The sequence below is a fragment of the Ambystoma mexicanum genome, chromosome 1p (genome assembly GCF_040938575.1).
Source record: "Ambystoma mexicanum isolate Mex_15411 chromosome 1p, UKY_AmexF1_1, whole genome shotgun sequence".
Classification (NCBI taxonomy): Eukaryota; Metazoa; Chordata; class Amphibia; order Caudata; family Ambystomatidae; genus Ambystoma; species Ambystoma mexicanum.
In genome coordinates, this window is record NC_090921.1 from 993,426,295 (window position 1) to 993,450,940 (window position 24,646).

Here is a 24,646-nt window from a genome sequence, read left to right on the forward strand (position 1 = left end):
CATTACCTACACTAATATATTTGGGGTTTTTGTTTTTCCCTTTGGGGTGTACTGTGGTCTGGCGGGTAGCAATACACAACTTTTTCTCCAGTTTCCTTGTTAGTCCCGAGTGGCCCTGTGACATTCGCCCCGGTACACCTGAAGATCATTCTAGAATTATTACTTACTAATCAAATCTGGTCATTTAAAGTCTGAACGACATACATTGAAATTATTAGTGCCTCTCTATCTTTTATCCTGTTATAGTACTTACCCAGGATTTCTCTTGGCCTACATATATTTAGATAATCCTTTTTTACAGAACATGGGGTTTCTTTGGACCATATACACGCTACAATTTCTTTGTACCAAGCTACAGCCCTCCCTGCCTTCCAAGATAAGCCTGGCTGCTCTGTCTACACTACCAAATGTTCGCAGGTGGTACAGCCTTATACTAGAGTTGTGTTTTGTACTGCCTCCGAAAAGGTTTTATGAAGCCCTTAGTTGGACTTTAGAAAATGTGCCCCAACAGATGTGCCTCTAGAGGCCTGCACTCTACCACACAATCTTACACTACAGGGATGGTGCAGCTGGTTACCTGTGTGTGGCTACTTTGGAGGGTGGGAATACCCAGACCTACGTGGTGTGGGCTTGGTGTTGTGTAGGATTGAGTCCCAAGGGGCCACCTGCCTCCAGAATTCACTCTGAGGGAATGATTGCACTGAAATCTGGTTCCAACTGTTTAGCTTATGTTCTTTAGCTTTTTCGAAATCTTAATCTACCGAAAAAGGAATCGTCCCTCTACTGGTTTGTTCAGGTGCTTGGCCTGTGTGTCAGGTTTGAACCTAGATCTGCCAAGTGTGTCTATTTAGGATTGTTGTTCCACTAACAATTCTGCCAACTGTTACTGCAGCAACTAGTGAGTTTTAATCACTAAATTAGAATTATTCACCCCGTCCCCTTCCATTTCTAGCATTGCTGATCTAGTTGGCTCTCCTACTTGCTCTGAAAGTTGTTCAATTTCACCCCATTGATCCCCATAGTACCTTGCCATGGGATCTGCAGCATTAGCAATTCTAACCTCATGGGAGGCAGAAGTTGATACTCCTCCAAAAGCGTAAGGAACACATTACTTACCTGTAAACTCTTGCTCTCCAGCATGGGTCTGGCATGGATTCACATGCTCATGAATATTCCCAATCAGGGTCTGGAGCCAGTAGCTATATACATTAGAAAACAGTTTTTTGATGCGGGCATAAAGGTGGGTGGAGAAAATCATGTGTCTGCACGCAGAGGACGTACTCCTTTATGCAAGAGTCCCACACCTTAATGTGCCAGTGATCTTAGATGTGCTGCGAAACATTGCGCGAGTATCAAGGATCCACTTTAGCATTGCCAAATCGTGCATATTCCCGCTGGCAAAGACAAGCGAGGAAAACCTCCCAGAGGTTGGACTCCAGTGGCAAAGGTACAAATTTAAATATCTCGGAGTAATTGTTTGGCACACACTGGAACATATGCACAGGGCAACACAATGTTAGCGGTACAGGGACTTAAGAACTCCATGAAGTTCTGGTCTAGGCTGCCAATGTCGGTCATGGGCAGGGTGGCCGTCGTCAAAATGATAGTTCTCCCGAGCTTCCTGTATTTTTTCCATAATGTACACTACTACATACCGGCCTCCCCCGTTCGACTACTGGAAAAGCTATTCAGAGAATTGCTGTGGGGTACTGGCTGACAGACTATCCCTGAACACACTCACGCTGCCATATAAAGCGGGCGGGGTCCAACTGCCAGATCTTGAAAGATATTTTCTAGCATCGCAGCTTAGCTTTGTGGCTGGCAGACCAGGTCACCTCGGAAACAAGACTACATAAGCAGCTAGTAGCACTGGCATGCCTAAAGGAAGTACTATGGGTACCACTGAAATTCCTCAATGAATCACCAAGGATAGTACGGCTAGGTGGGGGGGGGGGGTCTGGGGTAGAACCCTACAACTGATGGTACAAGACTGCCCTTACTCACTGGATGCCCCGATTGCTGCAGATGTATGTGCAACTAAGGCAGACCTGGCTAGGACTAGGCAATGGGAGATGCATGGCATTTACACCTCGGGAGATATGTACGAGGAGGGTATTTTCAGGGAATTTGAGTCCATGGGGGAGAAGCAGGGATTACCCAGAGGTCAGTTCCTTTGGTCCCGGAGGATCAAAAGGGAGGCAAAGAACTGGAAAAGTTGGCCAGAGGAGCCGGAAGCGGCGCCAACACAGACATTGCTCCACAACCTAGAGGACAGGTGGAGGCAGGTATCTAGACTTTACAGTCAGCTCGCAGATAGACCAAACCCTAGAAATGATGTGCTGAAACAGAAATGGGAAGAGGACCTGGGCACCAGCATAACGGAGAGAGGCTGGAAGAGTATATCGAAGTACCCCCGAGAAGTATCTAGAAATGCTAGGTTTAGACTGATCCAACTGTATGTCCTTTACAAGACTTGTATGACGCCGAGCAAAAAAGCCAAATGTAGCAGCACTGCAGACCCGCTGTGCCCCTGGTGTAAGTCGGAAAGCGCAGGCATGATTCACATGTTCTGGGAGTGTCTGAAAGTGCTGTGCTTCTGGCACAAGATAGAACAAGCGTGCAGGAGAGCTGGTATGACGAGATATGCGTGGATGCCAAAATATTGCCTCTTTGGAGCCTACCTAAGAATTAGCAAACTCAGACACTTAGTTAAACTCATGGACATGGTATGTGTGCTGGCTAAGAGGGCCATTGCAATGGCGTGGAAGACTGGGGACCCGCAATACACTAGGTGGTATCTGAACTGGAGCACTGGACGGAGGCGGAAACAAGAGTATGGGGGTGAGGGGGTGCCCAGGGCAGGAGGGGAGGGAGCCCTGCATACGAGGCCTGGAAGACATTGGTTTGGGACATGTTCCACCTGTCAGATGATAAACCCCATGAGGGAAATGTACACAAGAAAGGTATGATCTGGTAAACTGGGACTAAGTCTGCCACAGTGAGGAGTAATGAACGGTGGCCCCATATCTCCCATGGCCCCTGGTGCACCCTAAATAGTAGATCCTCCCAAACAGGATGGAGTGCCCTCACAAATGTGATTGTGAAGCAGAGACCATTTGTTTTTATCACTATGCTTTAGTTACTGTAAAGCGGTGTGCTGCAAATACTGGTCAAGGATAAGGGACTGTGCAGCGAATGTTTATGCATGTTACAAATGCCAATAAAAACATTTTAAAATAAATGAATATTCCCAATCAGGCCGGGAATCCTCAGGAAAGAATAAAAAAAAACTTGTTTATAAAACTGCATTTCTCCTATAAACCAATCACTGAGCTCTGGGTCATACTGCCCCAGGCAATGACTGCCCACTCCCTAAGCCCCTCCTCTGGTAGCACATAAAGTGGCAGTATGCCCAAGAATAGCCGCAGATGGCCAAGAGGGAGGGTTTGAATGTGTAACCATGCCAGACCCATGCTGGAGACCAATAGTTACAGGCAAGTAACTTGTTCCTTCTCCAGCATGGGGTCTGGCATGGATTCACATGCTCATGAATAAAGAATACATAGCAGTCCATACATACACCACGGGAGGTAACAAGGCTCAGACGTATTTACTCTTACCTCCTCACTAGGCTCACCTTCAATCGAACAGGTTGCGTAGCACAGCTTGGCCGACTCTGGACTCCTCCCTGGAATCCCTGTTGACGCAGGAGAATTTTGTGAAGGTGCATGTAGACCTCCATGTAGCAGCCCTGCAGATGTCCAGCAGGGGCACAATAGACAGGAACTCCGTCAGCGCACCAATTGCTCTGGTAGAATGGGCTCTCGGAAAGCCGGGCAGCGGTTGGTTTGTCAACCGATAAAAATGAGTGATGCAGCCGGTGAGCCACCTGGAGATGGAAGCCGTGGACAAGGCCTTCCCATGGTTCACAGGACCAAATTTCAAACAGCTGAGATGTTCCGGAAACTGTGCGGGCCACATAAAACTTCAGCGCTGAAGCCACATCCAGCGAGTGCAAAGTCCTTTCGGTCGGCGACGAAGGCACTGGTAAAAACAGGCAACACCAAGGGTCTGTTGAGATGAAATCGACAGAACCTTGGGCATGAAGCAGGGGGCGTACGAAGCACCACCCTAGTCTCGTGAAAAGTCAAATACTGCCGCTTGCAGGACAGGGCCTGGATCTCACCCACTCTCCAGGCAGAGGTGATGGCCAAGAGAAAAGCAGTCTTCCAGGAAAGGAACTTGAGCTTGATGCATAGGCTCAAAGGGGGCCCCATGAGCTTAGTCAGCACCATGTCTAGTTACCACGCCGGTGCAGCCACCTTCACAGGTAGGAATGATGGGAACAGTCCTTTGATTAACTCCTTGACTAGACGGTGTGACCAAAGAAGACCGTCCCAGAGATGTTGGTGTAGTGGGACATAGCCACCAGATGCACTGGAGGCGCGCGCCAGTCCCAATTTAGCATACGACAACATGTACGGAAGGACTGTGGGGGGGGGGGGGGGGGTCTGGCTGTGACACTCCAAAGGTTTAATCTTCTGCAACCAGCACCAAGTCGCGAAACGCTTCCATTTGTGCATGTAGCATTTAAGAGTCAAATGCCCTGGCAGGGAGCTCCCTGCAGTACACCGGCAGCTCGTAAGCACCGAACTCTAATGCTGCAGGAGCCAGGTCTTCAGGTTCAGCGATCCTGGGTCGTGGTGCAAGATTGTGCCTCCTTCCCTGGCGAGCAGATCTGTGACCACTGGTAGCTTGACTGGAGGAGAAGCAGACATGCTGTGAAGGGTCCAGGTACCAGATCTTCGGCCACGCTGGTGCGACGAGGACCATCCTGCAAGGACACCGACTGAGCTGACTGATGAGACAACAGAGGTAACGCATACATTAGCAGGCTTTCCCAAGGGAAGGAGAACATGTCCCTAATTCTGCCCGGCTGGGGAAACCTGCTGTCGAACCTCTGGCCCTTGGTGTTCGTAGTCGTAAATAGATCGATCTACGGTCTGCCCCACTTGAGGAAGAGGTTGTCCACTTGATCCTGCTGAAGCTCTCACTCGTGGCAAGTGCACAGCTCCCTGCTGAGAGCCGGCGACAACTCCCGCCAGGTGACACTGAATGAGAAACATCCCCTGGCCAACGGCCCAGTGCCACAATTCCTGCGCCTCTATGGAGAGCGCTGGGGTTCTGGTGCCCCTTTTCCAGATGTAAAACATTGTGGTGGTATTGTCCGTGAAGACCCTCGCCACTTTGCCCTGGTGGGACGGAAGCAATGACTTGAGGGCCCAAAACACTGCCTGTAGTTTCCAGGACGTTGATTCATTGCGTCTTCTCCGGCAGCCACAGGCCACCGGCGTGGAGACATCCTTCGTTGGCTCCCCAGCCCTCCCAAGAAGCATCCATGGTGACAGTTTCCTGGTATGGGGGGGATGGGGTTTGAAACCCTGTGTCTCAGGATATGTTGGAGATAACGCCCCACCACCTTATCGCCCGACTGAACTCGAACAGGACCTTTTATGAGAAGCTTCCGGACACCTGTATCCAGCGAGGGTCCAGGAACTCGGAACCATCCGTAACCTGCAGAGCTGGATAAGGTAGATGCAAGATGACATGCTGAGCAGCGACTGGATGGTCTGTACTGTGATGCCTCAGCAGCTGGACGGCTGTCTCCACATGTACCATGGCTAACTCTCGCGAACTGGCTCAGATGAGCCAAGTGTCGAGGTACGGTACACTGTATCCCTCGTAGTCGCAGATGGGTGGCCATTGGTGCCAGGCACTTCGTGAACACCCTGGGAGCCGACAGCCGGCTGAAGGGGAGGACCTTGATCTGGTAGTGCCGGCCCTGCACTATGAAGTGTAAGAACTTTCGGTGCTTCTTGTGGATGCGGAAGTAGGCGCACTCCAGCAATGTCAAGTAGTCTCCTTCCAGTTGGCCGAGCATGTGCTGGAACTTGAACACCGTGAATTTTTGTGACTTGAGGTACTTGTTCAGAAGTCTCAGGTCTAGGAATTGAACTCGAACCCCTGGTTTTCTTTTGCACTAAAAAGAATCTGGAGCCTCAGAGATGTTGGGAAACCAGCTCTATCGCCCCTTTTTGTAGAATGGCCCATTCCTCCTCAGAGTTAAGTGATGTGCTGCTCCTGCCAGGCCACCGGAGGTATCCGCAGACATGTATGCTGAACTCCAGTATGTCCGTGGGCAAGAGCGTCCAGCAGCCATCTGTCCGTGACCCACTCACTGCCGGATCCAGTCAGACAGCCTACCACTGGGGTACAAGGGTAGGGCCAGACATCATAGCCGGTTCAGGGCTGCTTTGGCGCCAGCACCCTGCCTTGCATTGCATTGCAGGCGGCACTGACCTCCATCGTAGGCCTGGGAACAGCCTCTGTATGCTTCCTGGGTTGTGGACCTGGAGGGCTGGCAGTACGGCAAGGAACATCCCTTCAACAATCTGCTCGACTTAGCTCTGGAGGAGCGAAAGGAAGAGTGGTGCTGCTGTAGCGTGTCCACGGAACAGGCCTTCTCCGTATCCACCTTGATGGCCTATAGGGACTACTCTAGGATCTTCCAACAAAGGCAATCTACATCGAACCCTTGTCTGTACCTCCTGGTGGAAATTCGTTGCCTTCACCGAGCATAGACAACGAAGACAGACAGTTACCATACACCCTCCCCGCCCCCATCTGCCGGAACCCTGTGCCGGTGATGTCCAGTGCACTGTGACAGCATGGTCTAAAGTCACCTCTCCCTCCTGCAAGAGGGCGATCGCCGCCATCCTCTTGTCATCAGGGAGGAAGTCCAGAATCGGGCCCAGCTTGTACCATAGCTCCCCGACGTACCTTTATGGTGGACGCCGCAGTGTAAATAACATTTCTTCCCATGGCATCCATCTTCTTCCCCTTCGCTGTCCAGAGGGACCGAGGACGAAGGGTTCGCCGATCGCTTCCTTGCGACCGCCGAGTCTGGCGATGGTTGCGTTCTCAGGCACTATCCAGTTTGGCTGGAGCCGAGCAAGGGTTCAAGTGGGCCAGGCCCTCCTTCCACACGTCGCCCAGAAAGGGTATGGTCTTCCTCTTGGCCTTGCAACTCTGGTACAGGAAACCCTCCTCCTTGGTTCTCTCAGGAATAAGTTGGAAAAGTTTGGAGGCTTTCGCAACCATTGAATGGAACGACCAAACTCTTGGCTGCGAAGACGTGATGTGACAATATCGTCAATCACCATGGCCGTATCCGTCCCTGTGTCGGGATCCACTGGGGGGGGGGGGGCGGGAGTTAGGGGGGGGTGCCAGATGCGGAGGCCAAAATGGGGGCGACAGATGACACTTCCTCTATGCCGGAGGTTAATCAAGCCTGGGGGCCATCGGAACCAGCCCCTACGGCATGCTCTTCTGGATCTCTGACACCAAAGTGTGTCGGGTCAACAGGATGTCCAGAAATGCATCTCAGTTGAGCTGGCTTGATAGGAGCACTAGGCCCTGCGCCATTGTCGTCCTGCATATGATCCATGTGTAACGACTCCAGGTCCAGAGACGGCATCTTCTCCAGCGTGCCAGCAGACTTTGCCAAAGTCACTGCAGCGGTTTCTCGACTCTGAGGTAGAGGTACCATCTGCATCGTGGGTGCCACCTTTATGGGGGTCGGCCCCTTGCGTTCAAGAGAACATCCGCAACCAGCTTCATCAACGAACACCTCTCCTGAGCCGACTGGGTCCTCTTGGGCAGTTAAAAGGTCTTCTCTGACCCTGGCTGCTCAGGCCTCTCCAGCAGCTTAGCTGGTTTGGGAGACTTCCTCTTGGAGGAGCTCGATCGTTGGCTGGCAATGGATGCAGATGTTGAACGTGCCCTGCCCAATGCGGAACGCGCTTGAGTGACCCCGGTGGAACTGGACTTGAATTGCCTGGCCTTTGGCACCCTCAAAGGACTTAGAAGCCCGCTCCTCAGAACGGTCGGTCCTGGGTGAGGCAGGACCCTGCTCGGGGCAGAGGTCTTGGCGTTCAGCTACGCCGCCAGTCTCCTGTGACGATTCGTCATGCTCTTCTTGGAGAAGGCGAGGCAGATCTCATTCTCCTTCCTTGTGGTCCAGGTGAAAACGGAGGCAATGGAGGTGCTGGTCCTCCACGTTCCATAGCCCGCACCTGGTGCAGAGCCTGAAGAGGGCCCTTCCTTCTCAGTCATGGTCAGAGGTGCAGAGTAGGCCCAATGGCCTTCTGGAAACTTCGAAGAAAACTTCAATGATCTTCAACCTTGAGGGGAGCTGAAATACATAAACAAATGGATCCCCACTCTGAGCAGATAGAAGAGAACACTGGCTCCTTTGGAACAAAAAATAGCAACTTTTCCTGTCCAAAAAACGTAGAAGTAGCTCATGGAGCAAAACTGGAGAACTCCCAACACTGAAACGTGCAATAAAAATCTGAAGATGACTGGCAGAGGAGGAGGTTAGGGAGAGGGCCGTCATTGGCTGGGTGCAGTATGACCCAGAGGACAGTGATTGATTTAGAGAAGAAACACAGTGAGTGAAATTGAAACTGCTCTTTTACCAAGGATTCCCGGCCATATTCATGTAAGCAGGGAACTAGCTAAAGTGATGCCGCCAAATGCCAGCCAAGACGGACAGCTGCGATTCACTGGGTGGAGCACTGAAAGCAGGACGATTAAAAGTGGTGCCTTTTAGGGGGCTCCAGGAGTTAAGGTTTGTATCACCATAATTCCTGGCAAGGTGTTCAGTGTTCCTAAAATACATTATACAGCTTGCTTCTAAGCCGGGTGAGTGTCACCCAGCAAATTAAGTGAAGGGCAACAAAGAATTGTGGCAGTATAGGGTGGTACTAGTGATTGATGTCAAGGAAATATCACAGGAAGAGTTGCTCACTAAAGTCTTAAATGAGGCAAAAGTTTCGTGCTAGGCTCCCAAAGATTGCTTGAGAAGCTTTAAAATTGAGCAACTAAATCGGGTGTAGTTCTGTTATGTTGACTTCTATGCACCGCTAAGACCCATAGGCAGTCTCCAGGCATTCTGCTATGAAAGAAAATAAATTAATGCTATCAAAAGATGTTAACAAGGAATTTTATATAATAAACCAGAACATATTTACAGTTTATACTTCAGAGCACTAGGAATAAAGGAACACATCGTCTAGGAAACCTGGGAGTCCTAGAGCCCAACCTCACACAGGGAATGAGCCTCAATCCAGTATTTATTAGGTTGCTAGTAATCATTTGACAAGTGAAAAGGCCAGTTTGAAGAGTTTTGTTTTCAAACATTCCTGAACTGCATGTGGTTAGATTCTGCTCTGTTGCAACGCTTAAGAGCATTCCTGAAGTGAAACCTGTAAACTTTTAAGTGACTGTTGCAATAATGTACTGAACCGATACCAACTGGAAAATTAATACAGCTGGAATCAGTAAGAGTGATACAACTACTTAGGAACACATCTACTGTAAAATTAGGGAAATATCACTGTTCAAACAGGGACCAAAAACAGTAGATCAAGCATAAACTACTTACCAAAACCTCTTAGTTCTGAGCTGGATGAACTCAGCAAAGCAAGGCCAAAAATTACCTGTAAAGAAGAAGAACAGTCAAACTGGAGTCCCAAGCGACAGGGTGTGCATTTCTTCCACAAACATTTCAAAACGGCATGTCACAATCAAAAGCTTTACCATCTTGCAAAATATGCTAAATTAGAAAAAGATACTAGAAGATGCAATTTCAGCTTTCCACCACAAATGATTAGTGCTACAAGTTGGTCTAAAACAAACCTACAAAAAAAACGTCAAAGTAAAAAACAAGTAGTCACATTCTTTCCTAGCATGCAAATGGATTTTTCACAGACCACACTCGGTCTCGTTTCTGTAAACCCATGCAGGAGACAAAGATTTGGAGTTAATTGGATCAACCAAAGCAAATGTGTGCCATTGTGCCAAATCCCTATACAAGTAGACCGTCGGATAAAGCACTGTAAAGCTACTGCATTCATCCTCAACTCGAGTGTATTAAAGTAGGGAGCACACATTGGTGTAGCATTCTAGGAGAGGGCTCAAAATTGCCATGAGCTGAAAGCCCTTTAGCTTCCGCTTGTAGACTACAAAAGTCTGGTCAGCTTAATATGTACCATAAGCTAATGTTGAATGCCTGGTCAGCAACATACCTACGTGACCAACTCTTTGGCATAGTGTATTAGGGAGGGATTTCCTAAAGTCCTACTGGTAGTAAGCATTTAGTAAGCTACCCCAGTGGTTTGTATATCTTCAACTTTTAGTATCAGTCTGTACTAACTCAGAACCTTGGCAGAGTGGCAGATCAGTCAGGCTTATTTTAAGAGGAAGATGTGAGCTGTAGGCGAGGCCCCTGAACCTTAGACATGCACACCAAAGAAAAGTACACGTACAATATATACAATTATACATTACATAAACTAGAATCACTTTAAATACTTACATTAGAACACTTTGGAATACACTTCAAAGGGCACTTTCTCTTTTGTGTTTTTGCATATTTGTGTACTTCTCCATCCAACAGGAACTATTGGAGAGATGTGCGTGCATAATTGTAGCCCTAGGCCACAATCCCATTTCCAGAGCTTACGTTGTGCTACTCTGCTACACTACCTTGACTGGTTTTGGCTAGGAATCTCATTCCGGTTCACCATAACCAGTACGCCTCAAAATCTTGATTCTGAGAATAGATCTCATTAGGACCGTTTTTCTAAAGTCCAACTAAGGTATTCATAAAACAATCTGAGGCAGTACACAACTCCACTCTTAATATAAGGCTGTACATATCGGAGAACATTTGGTAGCCTAGAAAGAGCAACCAGGCTTTTCTTGGGAGAGAGGACTTTAGTTTGGTACAAGGAAATTGTGGCATACATATGGTCCAAAGAGAAACAAACATCATGTATTGAAAAAATAAATTATTTAAATACAAGTAGGCCAAGATAAATCTAGAAGGGGGGGGGGGGTACTATGGGATACATTACTCGTCATTTTATTTCTGATGCTTTTATCTGCTTGGATTCACATGCTATGCACAGGGCGACATCTATTGGTAGATGGAGTATTACATGATTTGTTTTCGAAACCCAAAGGGACGTTGACTGGGCATGTAGTTTTAACACCATTTCCCCAGCGTTGGTATCTTGCATGTATTCACATGCTGAGAATATTCCCAGTCAGGCTGGGACTCCACGTTTACTTTCAGTAATGTCCCTATGGAAAAACTTGAATGTCCCATCCACATCTATGCAAGTGCTTTTGGTACCCACCAAAAAGACGTTGAGGGTATAGCTCCGCCCAAGCAGCTTCCCCTCAGATTTTAACCACTCCAGCTGGATGGTATCCTCTAAAAAGGAGGTTTGCCTGTAGAGGGTAGGCTGGAGGACGCATATCCATGAAAGATACCAATGCTGGAGAAATGGAGTTACAGGTAAGAAACTACTCCCTTCTCTAGCATTGGATCTTTCATGGATTCCCATGCTGTGAATAGATTTTGTAGCAGGATACATGTTAGGTCATAAACTAGGCAAACACAGATGATACATGTGCATTAATGCAAGAAGAATACATACACAAGTGGAGAAAGGCAACAACCCCCGGAAGCTCCAGGGCTTACCTTCCTGGAAAAGCCGTTTAAGGACTGCTCGTCCCATCTGTACGACCTCAGCGTGTTGCTGATGTAAGCAGAAGTGCCTGAAAAATGTGTGGGGCACTGCCCATGTTGCCACATGGCAAATGTCTGATGGGTACTCCAGACCAGAGAGCCACCGAGGCAGCAGTGACTAGCGGAGTGTGCTCTGGGTGCAGTTTGCAATGGCTTATTGGTATTAAGAGTGGCAGGAGATTGTAGATGAAACGCATCTTGAAATACCTTGTTTTGATATGCATTTTCCTTTGTTGATGGCCCAAAAAGGCAACAAACCGATGCTCAAGTCTCCCGGAAAGATTGTGTGATCCAAATACTATTTCAATGCCCTTTTGACATCGAGTGTAGGGCATTCTCCGCTTGTGAAGTGGCATTTTGAAAGAATGTGGGTAGTGTTATGGTTGCATTTTTATCAAACTATGAAGGTACTTCAGCAATGAAATGAGGATTAGTAGAAAGTACCACTGTCTCATGAACCATAGATAGGAGGGTATACAACCGAAGCTTGCATCTCCTAAAAGAGTCTAGAGAACATAATGGCCACTAAAAAAGCCACAGTCAACATTAGAAATGAGATGTGTGTTAGCGACAAAGGTTCAAATAGAGGCTTCATAAGTTCAGCCAGGACCAGGCTCCATACAGGTGGAATCCTTTTCTTTGGCGGGAGGAAGTTCTGAAGAAAAAAAACTGGGGTAGAAGGGAGGAGATCTTTTCCACGTAAACCTCGATTGCACCAATAAGTGCACTTTCATGGAAAAGATTGCTAGACCTTCTGTAGCTAATTTTAGCGGATAAGGAAGGATCCTATGAGGTATTATGGCTAGCGGCTGCACGTTAGGCTCTTGTGCACACCATGGACAGAATCCTTTCCGTTTTCGGCTATAGGAATGTTGGGAGGAGCTCTAGCTGCTGCTAGAATGCGCCAACTGTCTTTAGGGATATTCAAATGACTGAATTCAGAGTGATCAGGAGCCATGCTGTCAACGAGAGGGACTGGATTGTGATAAAAGATCCTCCTGTTGTTCTGGGATAGAAGATTGGCATGAGATCCTAGGTGGATTGGATCGTCAGCTGCCAGTTCCAGGAGGTCTGAGCACCAGATCTGTCTAGGCCAGTACGGAGCTACCAACATTATTCTGCAACAATCTTTGTGCATCTGTATTGTTTTCCTGAGGAGGAAACTGAGGGAATGTGCAAGAAAACATGCCCTTCCAAGCAGAATCCTGGCAAATTTCTGGCACTGCTTGCGGTCAGGACTGGCAAATAAGTCTAGAGGACGACAACCCCACCTTGAGAAAATCTTGGCTATCTGGATGCTGTGCAGTTGCCACTCGTGTGTCTGTGAGGAATCCCTGCTGAGGGGTGGGGAGTGGTCTGCTAGCTTGTTCTGGATCCCCGGAAAGTGGAAGATATGAAGTAGGATGTTGTGCTGCATAGCCCAATTCCAGATTGTCTATGCTTCCTGGGATAAGGGGTTTGACTGCATTCCGCCTTGCTTCTGTAGATAAAAACATCATGGTTGTGTTGTCGGTGAGGACATGAAACACCGAATTCTGGATTAGAGGTAGAAAGGATTGTAGAGCCCAGTACACTGCCCATAATTCCAGCACATTGATGTGGAGAACAGCTTCCTCGGGGGGTCCAGAGGCCTTTGACTTGGCGTTTGTCCAAATGAGCACCCCATCCTGGCTGGGAGGCCTCGGTCACAATGGTTAGATGGTAATTGGCTCCATCATGGGGCATTCCTTTCGCAATGTTGCAGGGGTCTGTCCGCCATTTTAATGTTTTTGACAGAACCCAAGAGATGGTTACTTTGTCTGACCAGGAATCCCGGGTTTGGGACCATCTGGTAGCCAGAAACATTTGCACTGGCTGCATGAGCAATCAGCAGTGGGGAATAAGCGGAATGCAAGAGGACATGGTCCCCAGTAGAGCCACGTATGTGCAGACCGTGACTAGCTTGTTTGGTGTGAATGAGTGCTAGTGTGATCACATTTTTTGACTCTATCGAAAGAGGGCCCGACTAGACTCGGGCCTTTAAGGAATTGAGCACCCAGGAAAAGCAAATTGCTTGAGGGAACTGTGCAGGATTTGGTATAATTTATTGTAAAGCCCAATTGTTGGAGCAGCAATCGGTTGAGAGATGAGGTCATTTTCAGTACCTTGGATGTATCCATCCTTGATATCCAAGGCCACAAGGAATTCTTGGGGCTGAATGGCTTTTATAACCTCCTGGAGCGTTACCATTTTCAATTTTGTTTTTTTGATGTTCCAGTTTAGTCTTCATAGACCCCAAAATAGGGTGCCACTTCCCGTCTGGTTTTTCGACAAAGTACCTGGAGTATACTCCCTTTCCTCTTGCTGAGGGAGGAACTCTTGATGGCTTGTTTTCTTAGCATTTGACGAATCTCGTGTTGCAAGACCTGATGGTGCGGGCGAGATAGCTTTATGAGAGGTATTTGGATTTGTGCGCGCTTGGACTCCAATAAGTGACCGTACTGGATTGCCTCTAGCATTCACCAGTCGTTCGTTATTGTTTGGCACTCGTGGAGTAAGAACGCCACATTTCCCCCCCCACATGTCTGCCCCTGAGGCAGTCATTGTTGTGCCTTATTTTGCCTACCTCTGGGCGGTAGACTATCTGCACTTTCGTTTCCCGTGATGGTATTCTGTTGGGCTGGGTGGATTGGTAATTCCGCTTGTAGCCATGAGAATATCTGGTCCTACCATAGCTCTTGATGTCTAGAGGCTGAGAATCTTGCATTTCCGGAAGCTCCACGAAAGGACCAAAAGGACCATCTGCCCTGAAGAGCTGTAAGAGAGCTAGCCATGTCAGAGTCAGTATTTAAGGCTTTAAGGGCCTCCATTTTTTCCCCCCAAAACATATTTTCCCCTTCACATGGCATATCAATCGGTGCAAAGTAGCCGTGCCTGGCGTCCAAGGACTACCCCATTGACAATTTGCTTAAACCCTGTTTCAGCAAGGTCTACAGCAATATTTATGCTGTTATTCGAGGCTGCATCCCCTTTGTGTACCAGCATCATTGTCTTTCTTCTCTGCTGCTCCGGCAAGTGTTCCAATTAAGGAGCCATATCTCTCAACCACATCGAGCTACTATTGCCAGGGCATTCGATGCTTTTACCGTTGTTGCCCCTATGGTGAAAAACATTCCAAATGCATCCACTTTCCGGTTTTCATGGTCTGACGGAGTGGCACACTTATGCTACGCTCGAGCCTTGTGGCTTGCTGCTGAAACAACTGACTCCGGAGCAGGTTGCAAGGCGAGGCATTTCGGTGTTGTGCCTGGCGCTTGAAACTTCTCCAGCCTTCCTGTAACTGCCAACTCTGTAAAAGGATGCTTCAGAGTACAGCGGCCCTCCAGCCAAAAGTGTCCCAAAATGGGTATGGAAAAGACTGACCACATGGGGAAACACAGGAAGGCAAAAAGGAAACCATATTTCTTTTCCTCATCTGGAATCAACCAAACTACTGGCATGCCTTAGACGACATGGAGTGAAATGCCCAGAGGTCCGCATAAGGTGAAGGTTGAGCTGGGCTACCCTGCACATCTTGGTCAGTTTCTGTGTCCCACGTGTCAGCTCAGTGGAGACGAGGAAGCGGTGAAACCTTTATCCCTCGAATCAGTGTCCTGGTCCACATCAATTAACCCTCTTCTTGCTCTTACGTGGACTGAATGTACATGGAGGTGGAGGTCTACGAGGTGTTTCAATCCTAGGGAATAGGCCCTGGTCTCTACAAGGATGGGTTGGATCCCTTCGATGTTGAGAACTAACTATGTTCTCCGTAAATTTGAATTATCTAAGCTTGAAGTAGCAGAAGCCTGGCATCAAGCTGTCCCAAAAGAGACTACAGTGTTGCAATGACCTGCATGGAAAGCAGTGATCATGGGTTTATAAGGGTGTATTGTGTTTGCATAGTGCCTATTCCAGCAGGTGTTGGAGGTGCATAATCTTCTCTAGAGGGTCCTTAGGATCGGATTCAAAGACACCTGGACATTCCTCTGGTGGAGGCTCAAAATCTGATGTAATCTCATACTGCAAAATGACTTGTGCATGATATCCGCATACTCTATAGGAGACCTTCCCAGGGGAGCCTGGCCATGCAGCTTTGTGGACCCTGTTGGGGTTTTCAAAATACAGTTCGGGGAAGATATAATGCCTTCTGTCAATAATTCAAACATATCCGTTGTGGTGGTTGACAGGCTCATAGTATTTTCTGCAGACCATTTCTTTTTGGTCGTCGACAAGACGAGCCGTAGACCCTACCGAACATGCAGTCGTTGTCGATGGTGCTGTCGAGTAGACCTAGACGACGATTTGGAGGTAGAAGATAGTGAATTTTGAAGAGTTAATTTTCAAAGAAATAAAATCTTCTCTCAGGAGAGAAACAATAGGAATCCCAACAGCTCGGCAAACTGTTGAAATCCGAGGGGAAGCTGCCATACACGCGACGTCCCAAAAGCACCCACAATGACATCCAATGAGACACTCAAGGTGTCCAGTTTTTCCACAGGAAAACAGCTAAGTCAAAGTAATCAGGGATTCCCAGGCTGACCGGGAATATTCACAGCAAGTGAATCCATGAAAGATCCAATGCAGGAGAAATACTAAACCTAGTGCGACGTCCACTGTACCCATGGTCCTTCACACATCGAAGTCCCTCAGATGGTTTTGATTCTGACATAGCATGAAGTGTAGCGTAGGTACATATGTAATAAAGCAGAAAACAGTGAGAGCAAGAACCACCATGCACCTTCGACTCAAGGAGGGAGGAAGGGTGAGCACATACGAATGTAAGCAGATACAAGCATCAGAAATACGATTACAGTAAAGTATCCCTTCTGAGGCTTGTGGATCTGCTCATTTAAGATGCTATGCATAGATTAGCGAGCAGTACCTGAGGAGGCAGATGTGAGAAGGTACCGCGGCAAAAAGATATTTTAGCACCACTTACACCACCTGTGAATCTGCTTTAGAATGTGGTACAATGTTATTTTGCATTTATATAGCGCCTTATGTACCATTGATTATAGTCTTAAGGCGCTGGTAGGTTGAACGCCCTCGGGAACCGAAGTTCAAGTCAGTAGAGGGAGTAGAGCGAGTCAAAAGGTGCATGTGAGCACCGGATGTGTGTGCAGCTGGTGTGGCCTTCTTGTGAGAGCTGCTTCTTAGCGGTAGGTGTGGTGGTTGGGAGATCAGGAGTATGTGTTCTTTCTGGCAGATTGTAATCGAGACCGATTCTGGCTGCGTTAGGCCTGAGGAGAATGCCTAGGCTGGAGGGTGTGTAACCAGTAGTGTTTAGTTAGGGTGATGGGGAGCATGAGGCATATGATGGTATGAGAACAGCTTTACCGAATGGTGTCATAGCATCGCTGTGTTCTAAAGAAGAGAGTAAGCGTGGAGAAGTGAATATGGTGGTTTACTTTAGGTGCTTGAGATCGAGCCCACTCCAATAGTTCCAGGAACTTCATCAGTTGCATGTACTCCGACTGTTCCGTGCATTACGACCGTTTCAAGCACTCGGACCATTCCTTTGAATGCTCTTTCAGACGTTCCATGCCCTCCAAACCATTCCATGTACTTCATGCCATTCTGTGCACTCCAATCCGTTCCCTGCACTGCAACCATTTCATGCATTGCAACCATTTCATGCACTGCTCCTTTCGTTCTACCTATTTTATCCTTTCTTCATGCATCATCCATCATCCATCCACATAAGTCATCTTCACATGTTCCATCCACTTCACCCGCTCCACCCACATACTTCACCCGCTCCACCCACATACTTCACCTTTTCCATCTTGTAAATTCGACTTTGTACAGAGAGGATATTAGACCACCAAATTCAGCTTTGCAGAGAGGATATTAGGGAACCAAATTCAATTTTGCACAGAGGATATTAGGCACACTTCTGAATTCAACCAGGGCACGCTATTAGGCACACTTCTAAATTTAATTTTGCACAGCGATATTAGGGACGCTTCTGAATTCAACCCAAACAATTAGGTACATTTCTAAATCAGTAGTGCCGAGTAAAAGTATGTATGCAACTCCAAGTAGCTGCTTCGCAAATAACGTCTAAGGGGGACATTTTCAATAAATGCCAACACTACGCCAGAGTCTAATAGGTAAAGCATGTAATTTAGAATGTTGGAGACCATTCAAATGGATTTAAGGATTGTGATCAGCACCATATTACTAACCATTTCCACTTGTTGAAGTAACAGTGTCTGGTTTCGGGTTTCAGTGCCGCCTTTAGGATATCCATACACCTTTGAGGACGTTTTAAGTGCCAAAACTTTAACTTCAGGTGCGAGGCTGCCAAATTCATAGACTGAGTATGTGGATGAAGCGCGTTCTCCCCACCTGTGCTGGGACCGCATGTTGTAGGAGCACAGGAATTTGATTTGTTTGCACATCTGCAGCTTGAGCAAGAGTGGAAACCAGGTTTGTCTTGCCCACATTGGTGCCATCAGGATTTGCGTGGCTTGTTCCAGGTGCATTTTAGGAGTGGTGTTTTGGGAAAACGTAAGCAAATTTCCCTGATCAACTCATCCATGGGCCTTTCCCCCCCACCGCCCTTGAACTCAGTCTGGGAATTGTGTGTTTTAGCTTGTGGTGAACAAGTGTAAAGGAGGATGACCCTCCACAGGGAAAGGATTTTATCTAGAATATCTTTTGTGCTGCCACTCATGTTCCTGTGGTAAAGTATTTCTGCTCAGGGTGTCTGCTAGAGCATCTAGTTACCCTAGAACGTGGAGACTAGGAACATATTCCACTTGAGTGCCCACTTACACATTTTTCTTGCTAGCTTCGATAGACTTGGAGTGTGCACCTCTTTGCTTATTTAGGTAGAACATGGCAGTGGTGCCGTCTGAGGGCTTGTACTGTTTGACCAACTAGATGCTACTGAAAATCTTGCAGCGCCTCGAGAACTGCTAGCAGGGGACTAATGTCTCATGCTCTTTTTGCTGTTTCCATGGCCTTGTTGACCGCCTTCCCGAATAGGTTGGATTCATCCACAGGCTAATTAAGGAGGCTTTTGTCTCGTGCTTGAACCCAGAGTTCTTCAACCAGGCATACCGCCTGAGCAGGGATCCCTGTGCAAGGGTGAGTCCTGCGGTTTCAGCAGAGTCCAGAGTGTTCTTCAGGATATTCTGGGCAACTTGTGTGCCTTCAGCTACGACCCCCGGCAGGCGTGATCGGGTAGGCTCTAGAACTTACAAAAGGCCATCCTTTACTAGGCCCCACTGACATGCTGGGTAAATAGTGAAATGCAACACGACTGGGGATGCATGGGAGCGAACTTTAAAAGGAAAGTAATTTACTGGCGAGGGCATGCCCTTTTCCTCTGCAAAACCCCCACCGATTGGACTGATGGGAGGAAGACTGTTTGGGAACTGTAGCAAGTGGACCCAGATGCTACAAATCCTAGTTGGATCTATTGAACCCTCTGCTACGAAGAGTGTGCCGCATGGTAGACAACCCCTTGGACATGGGGCTTATTAGTGATCTGTCCTAAGGTAAATTGAAATGTTCCTTTTTTGCAGTTTTGACTTCAACAGCTTTACCGAACAGCACTGTGTCCTCAATTGGTATAATAAGTGCCGCTTGAGTCTCCGGATGTATTTTTAAGTAAGGTTTTGTGCCACTTGTTTCCCCTCTGTAGAGAATTTTAGAAGTTGTGACTTAGCAGGTTCAGGCACAAAGTCGGTGTTTAAGCACCTCATCCCATCGAGTACTGCAACTGGAAAGCAGCATAGTATTCTTATGCCTCAGAGGTAGTTATACGTTTGCCTGACGTGTATAAACATCTTCACTCAATAGGGGATGCTTCTGAATTTGAGAGTGGAACACTAGTTCGCTTTCTGGTAATGGTGACTGCCAGGCAGTGCTCCAGATAATATTTAGAAGTGGGAGTATTTTACCCCCCTTTTTAAAGTTAGGATTGAAATTATTTTTCACAAGTCAAAATACAAGTTCAATTTCCAATGACAGTATTTTATAAGCGTAAAAAATAGGTTTCACTGAAACACTTTTGTAATATGAATTTCTTTGCATCATGCACATTAAAAGTTACAGGTTTACTTCTTCCAATCAGAAGTTTAAAAAGTTTCCTCCTCGGATAAAACTATGCGCACTACCAGTGAAAACAGATCCAATGAGCTGTGAGGGTGAAAGCAGGGGTGCACAATTCTGTTTTTTTGTTAGGCATATTTTAATCCCCTTTATTTGTAGGAGTAAAAGTGGCAGATGCACCCCTTCTCTGTAGGCGTGCTACCAGGGAGTCAGGTTTGCAATGCCCCCGAATGTATAAGGGGTCTGAAGGCGAGGGTTTGAATATTTGTTCTACCCTCAGGTTGACTGGCCTAGTAAGTGGTCTAGAAAGAGATGGGCTAATTCTCTTCCATAGATTGTAGCAAAGGAATGGCCTGGCCGACTTTCTTCTATTAAGAATATCTTCCACTAAGTCAGCACTACCAAGTACTGTTTCTTCAGTGTGGATGTGGAAATGGTGAGCAGTCCTCGCAATCCTCCTAAAGGTGCTAAATAATTTCTGGAAATTGTCGGTACACCGTATCAATGTAGAGAGGTCAGTGTTATTTCCTGGGGGTGGGGGGCGGTCTCCTAGATGGTAGCCCGGCGACCCTGCCAGATATGAGGCCTCTTTTCTAACTCTGGGCATCCAGATTATCCATAGTATTGAGGCAACATTTACATACAATGGGGGCAGGGCGCTCAGGGATAGGAGACTTAAATTTTGGAAAGGATTGCCACCGTCACTGATGGGTAGGGTAGCCTTATGCAAAATGGTCATCCTTCCAAGACTCCTCTATTAATTTACTAACATAGCGTATGTAATTAAGGTTTTATTTTAAATGATGGATGAGCAGGAATTGCTGTGGAATTCAGGAAGGAGGGTGACTACAGCGCCCAAGAGGGAGGTTTAAACGTTCCTGATTATGAACAATACTTTATGGTAGCCCACTTACAGGCAGCGTTGCTGTGGGATGACCCGAGGGGGGTGGGGGGGTGGCTCTACTGATCGGGCTATTGGTGGAAATCTGGCTCACCGAAGGGCTGGGGAGCGATTGTCTTCCAGGTGGTCTGTGAGATCTGGAGTAAGCTCCTGAGGAGCAAGCAGGTATCTGCTGCACAGCGCCAACCTGCCGTGGAGTGCGGACCAAGGGCTTTGGCTGGCGGTACAGCAGATGTGGTTCCCAGGTTTGATGGAGGGAAAGGGGGGGGGGGGGGTACCTCAGTGGTAGCTTTGACGGAGGGAAGATGCAGACATTTGAAGAATGGAGGCATCGGTATGGGATTCCCAGTGGGCAATTTCTGGCCTATGGGGGCATGGTAGCAGGCTTGGTGAAATTGTGGATGGGCATTCCGGATGGGCCAGCAACTATATCATTAATGCAAGTGCTGCTATCCCAGGAGGGGGTGGGGGGAGCAAGGGTTTCAAGCATTTACCAGTCAATAGGGTAATCGTTTCTGGTGGATGAGCCGACAGTTAAGGCCAAGTGGGGGGATGAGATCTCAGATGCTGACTGGGCGACGATGTGGGAGCAGATCTGAAATAAGGTAATGCTGATTCCAGTTCACACAATATAATGTTTTGCATAGAGTATATGCAACACTAAAGCAACTACATGCAATGAATGACATAAGAGCAGACTCCCCGAGATGTGGGGCTGGTGGGGCAGGGATCTGGCACATGTTGTGGCAGTGTGCAGTGAACAGGGACTATTGGCATGCGGTGGTAGCGAGAAACGGGCTGCTGGGCTCCTTTCATGAGTGCATTCCAAGAGTGAGCCCACGGGGACTGTTGCCAGGTGGGAACGCTACAAAACACGGGAGCGATTGCCCAGTTTGCGTTAGTGTTGGCCAAAAGGAGGGTGGCCATAGCATGGAAAAAAGACTGAGGTCCATCCTTGAGACAGTGGATGGAAGATCTCTGCAGATGGGGCTGGCAAAATGGGAGGTCCTGAAGAGGACCCCGGACCCCCGGCTGTAGGAAGAGGTGGATTGGAGCCAGCTGTTAAGTGATCTATGTTCCTCGCCAGACCTGAAACCCCCATGAGGGCGGAAGGGAGAGTTGGTGGAGAGGGGAGGTATCAGGTGGAGCAGAAGGAAGGCACGCGGCAATTGAGGGGACAGGAGCGAAGGCGATGTTAAGGGGACGTGAGCCCATGTTATCGCCTCTGGTGAACTTTTAGACCCCGGAATCTACAGCATTGAGGATGGTCTAGGTCTGTTTAGGATTTCACAGCATTTCAAAAGGTAACTAGGTACGGGGGACAAGGTCGGCCTGAGACGGGAGAGAGTATATAACTGCCAATGCTTGTGATGCAACTGCTCAAGAAATATTCTGTACCAGTTTGCTTCAGGTTATGAAACTACGTTAATAAAAACAAAAGTCTTTGTACAGCAACTGATCATGAATTGGAGATGACCACTGTCAGGCGCTGCAATATCTGGGGTGTCAATGATTGTGAGATCACATCCTGGTAGTATTCATTAGGGTCTTGACTAGGGTCATCTTGGCAGATAATCAAATTTCCTGATCAGGTTGGTTGTCCCCTTGGAGAGTCATGCGAGGGGCCCATGGCTGTATGTGGGGATGTACGAGTGGGCAAAGGAGGACGCTGTGGCCAAGACTAAGTGATGAGGTATATCTATGTCTATTGCTGAATGGGAAACTTCTACATAAAAAGCAACACATTTGACAATCAACAAAATGTCCATCATTTCTGAAGGCAAGTCCCTGAGCGTTCATACCAGAGAGAATACAAGAAAGGCCCAAGTCGATCTTGTAAGGATAACACATTTGAATCTCATACTGATGAGAGCAACAGCAACAAACTCTGCTGTTAAGAACGTTCTGCCCAAGAGAGGTAACAAGCAGAAACTAAAGATACACAGCGTCATAATGTCGCAACTACAGTAAAGAGCTGTGCAGCTGACTGGACGGACCTATACATGTTCCACTTTTACCCATAAGGGGTGCATGTCTATTGGTCCGAGCCCAGTCCGTCAGTCTTCCATCACGTGGGTGCTGCAGGGCTCATCTCTCGAAAGGTCAGAAAAAAAATTATACTCCTAGTATACAACTTGTTTTATCACTCATACTGTGTTCTTGGCAGGCCTTAAGACAGACACAAAGGAGATTCTGGGGCACACACACACACACACTTCACTCACTCACTCCCTCCCTCCCCTCCGCGCCATCCAATTTATGCCTCCAGCACTGCAATACAAATGGCACAATTGTCGCTTCAACTATATGGCCCGTCCACCCTCTGAACATTGCAAGACTTGTTACTTTGGGGTTAGTGGTCAAAAGCTACCTGGTTCCATGGAATTCGGTGATCTTAAGGTTCAGCCAGTTGTATGGGCTATAATTCGTGGTCACCTGGCAAGGGGCCGGGTCATGCTTTGGCCAGTATGAGATATAATGCACACCAATCGCCCCTCTCAGATTGCGGCTTTGTAAGGCACATGCCTCTTAGGTAAAAAAACACATCTTTGCAACACTAAGAATAACTGGGCATCGTGGCAGTTTGATTGTGGGCTGTCCTCATGGGATCTCTGGCATGGCTGGGGATTTCTGGGGGAGTCCGAATGAGTCAAGTGTTTCAAATGCTTATAGCCGTAGATTGATCTTTATCACCTTGCGGTAAATGCAGTTTCAGTACTGCACTGGGCTTTTTAGGTGTCCGGCGTGTGGTCTTTCAAAAAGGTGCTGTCGGGGAGCGGCCAGCCAGGTGTTAGGAGATTGGGGGTGTGTGTGTGCTTGTCGGCAGAGGCTCTACCCAGAGCATCATGTTGCCACTGCCTTTTGGGACTGGGGGCTGACACACAGGAGTCGAATAGTGCACTCCTGATGTCTTCAGGCTCTGACCCGGAGCCTTCACTGCCCTGGCCTTCTGGATTAGACCCAGACTGGCAGCGGTTTGACCATCATAGCATGTGCCGCCCACGGTTCGTTCAACACTTCAAGGCCTTGAGCCCAAGAAGTGAACAGGATGCGCAACCTGTCTTGTGGTAATCGTGAGGAAGGCTGTGGTAACAACTCGAGTGGCCTTCCACAGATATTTCCTGTTGCAGTTGGGACAGAAATGAAATGGAGTTCGTGCCACGATATAAGAAAAAGTTAAGTGCAGCAAGACTGAAGCAGTAAATGTAAGAAATTAAAAGTTTCCATTCTTTGTATGAAAGGAATCGGTCCCCCCCCCACCCACTCCTGCTAGGTCGAAGCCAGTCACGCTAACAATCGTCTGTTTCAGCAGTCAAGTAGGTCTTCCGTCAAGATGCTAGTCGAGCAGTAACAGTTCAAATATTGCTAAGTGTTAATAGCTCAGAAAAGGGACTACGCAAGAACATGTCTAACCACGATGGCAGAAAGTAGTATGAGGTATCTTGATAAGCTACTGTCATGGTACAGTCCACGTCACACGAGGGTTAAGGTTACAAACACGCCCAGTCGACGTCCCTTTTCAAACTTCGAAAACGGTATATGCAATGCTCCACGCTTACCACTAAAGGTTGGCCTAAGCAAAGTTTAATTCTAAGCAGACCCACAAGCCTCAGAAAGGTTTTATATTTAGAGTGTTGTGTAATATTAACCTGATTAATTATCCTAGTGTGTTTTTGGGCATATATAGTATTTATGTACTTACCGGTCCGAGCGGAATCATTATCTATTTCAACGTGTGGACTCATTGTGGACCTCTGATGCCACTCAGACTTAACCTGAACCACTCTGCTTACCTTGATTGGGTTTGGCTAAATCCCCAGAGTTCCCCTGTTCACTAAACAGAGCAGCCGCCTGAAATCTGTACACCAGGCCAGATTTGAGAATTCATCTCAGTTGCGAGGGAGTGTAGAAGTGATCACCAGCCCAAGACCCAATAAGCACATTACAGAGATGGGAGTAGAGCCAGTCAAAAAGAATGTTTGAAGCCAAGTGTAATAAGA

General features: G+C 47.7%; 1 protein-coding gene across 7 annotated transcripts in view; it reads right to left on the reverse strand.

Moving 5' to 3' along the window:
- Window positions 1–24,646, reverse strand: part of CNOT1 (CCR4-NOT transcription complex subunit 1) — a 2,171,110-nt gene that overhangs the window by 1,836,565 nt on the left and 309,899 nt on the right. For all 7 annotated transcript variants that reach the window (XM_069654650.1, XM_069654658.1, XM_069654642.1 and 4 more), the window contains one exon: window positions 9,509–9,563. In XM_069654650.1, the coding sequence (XP_069510751.1) occupies window positions 9,509–9,563 (55 nt within the window). The remainder of the gene's footprint in view (window positions 1–9,508; window positions 9,564–24,646) is intronic.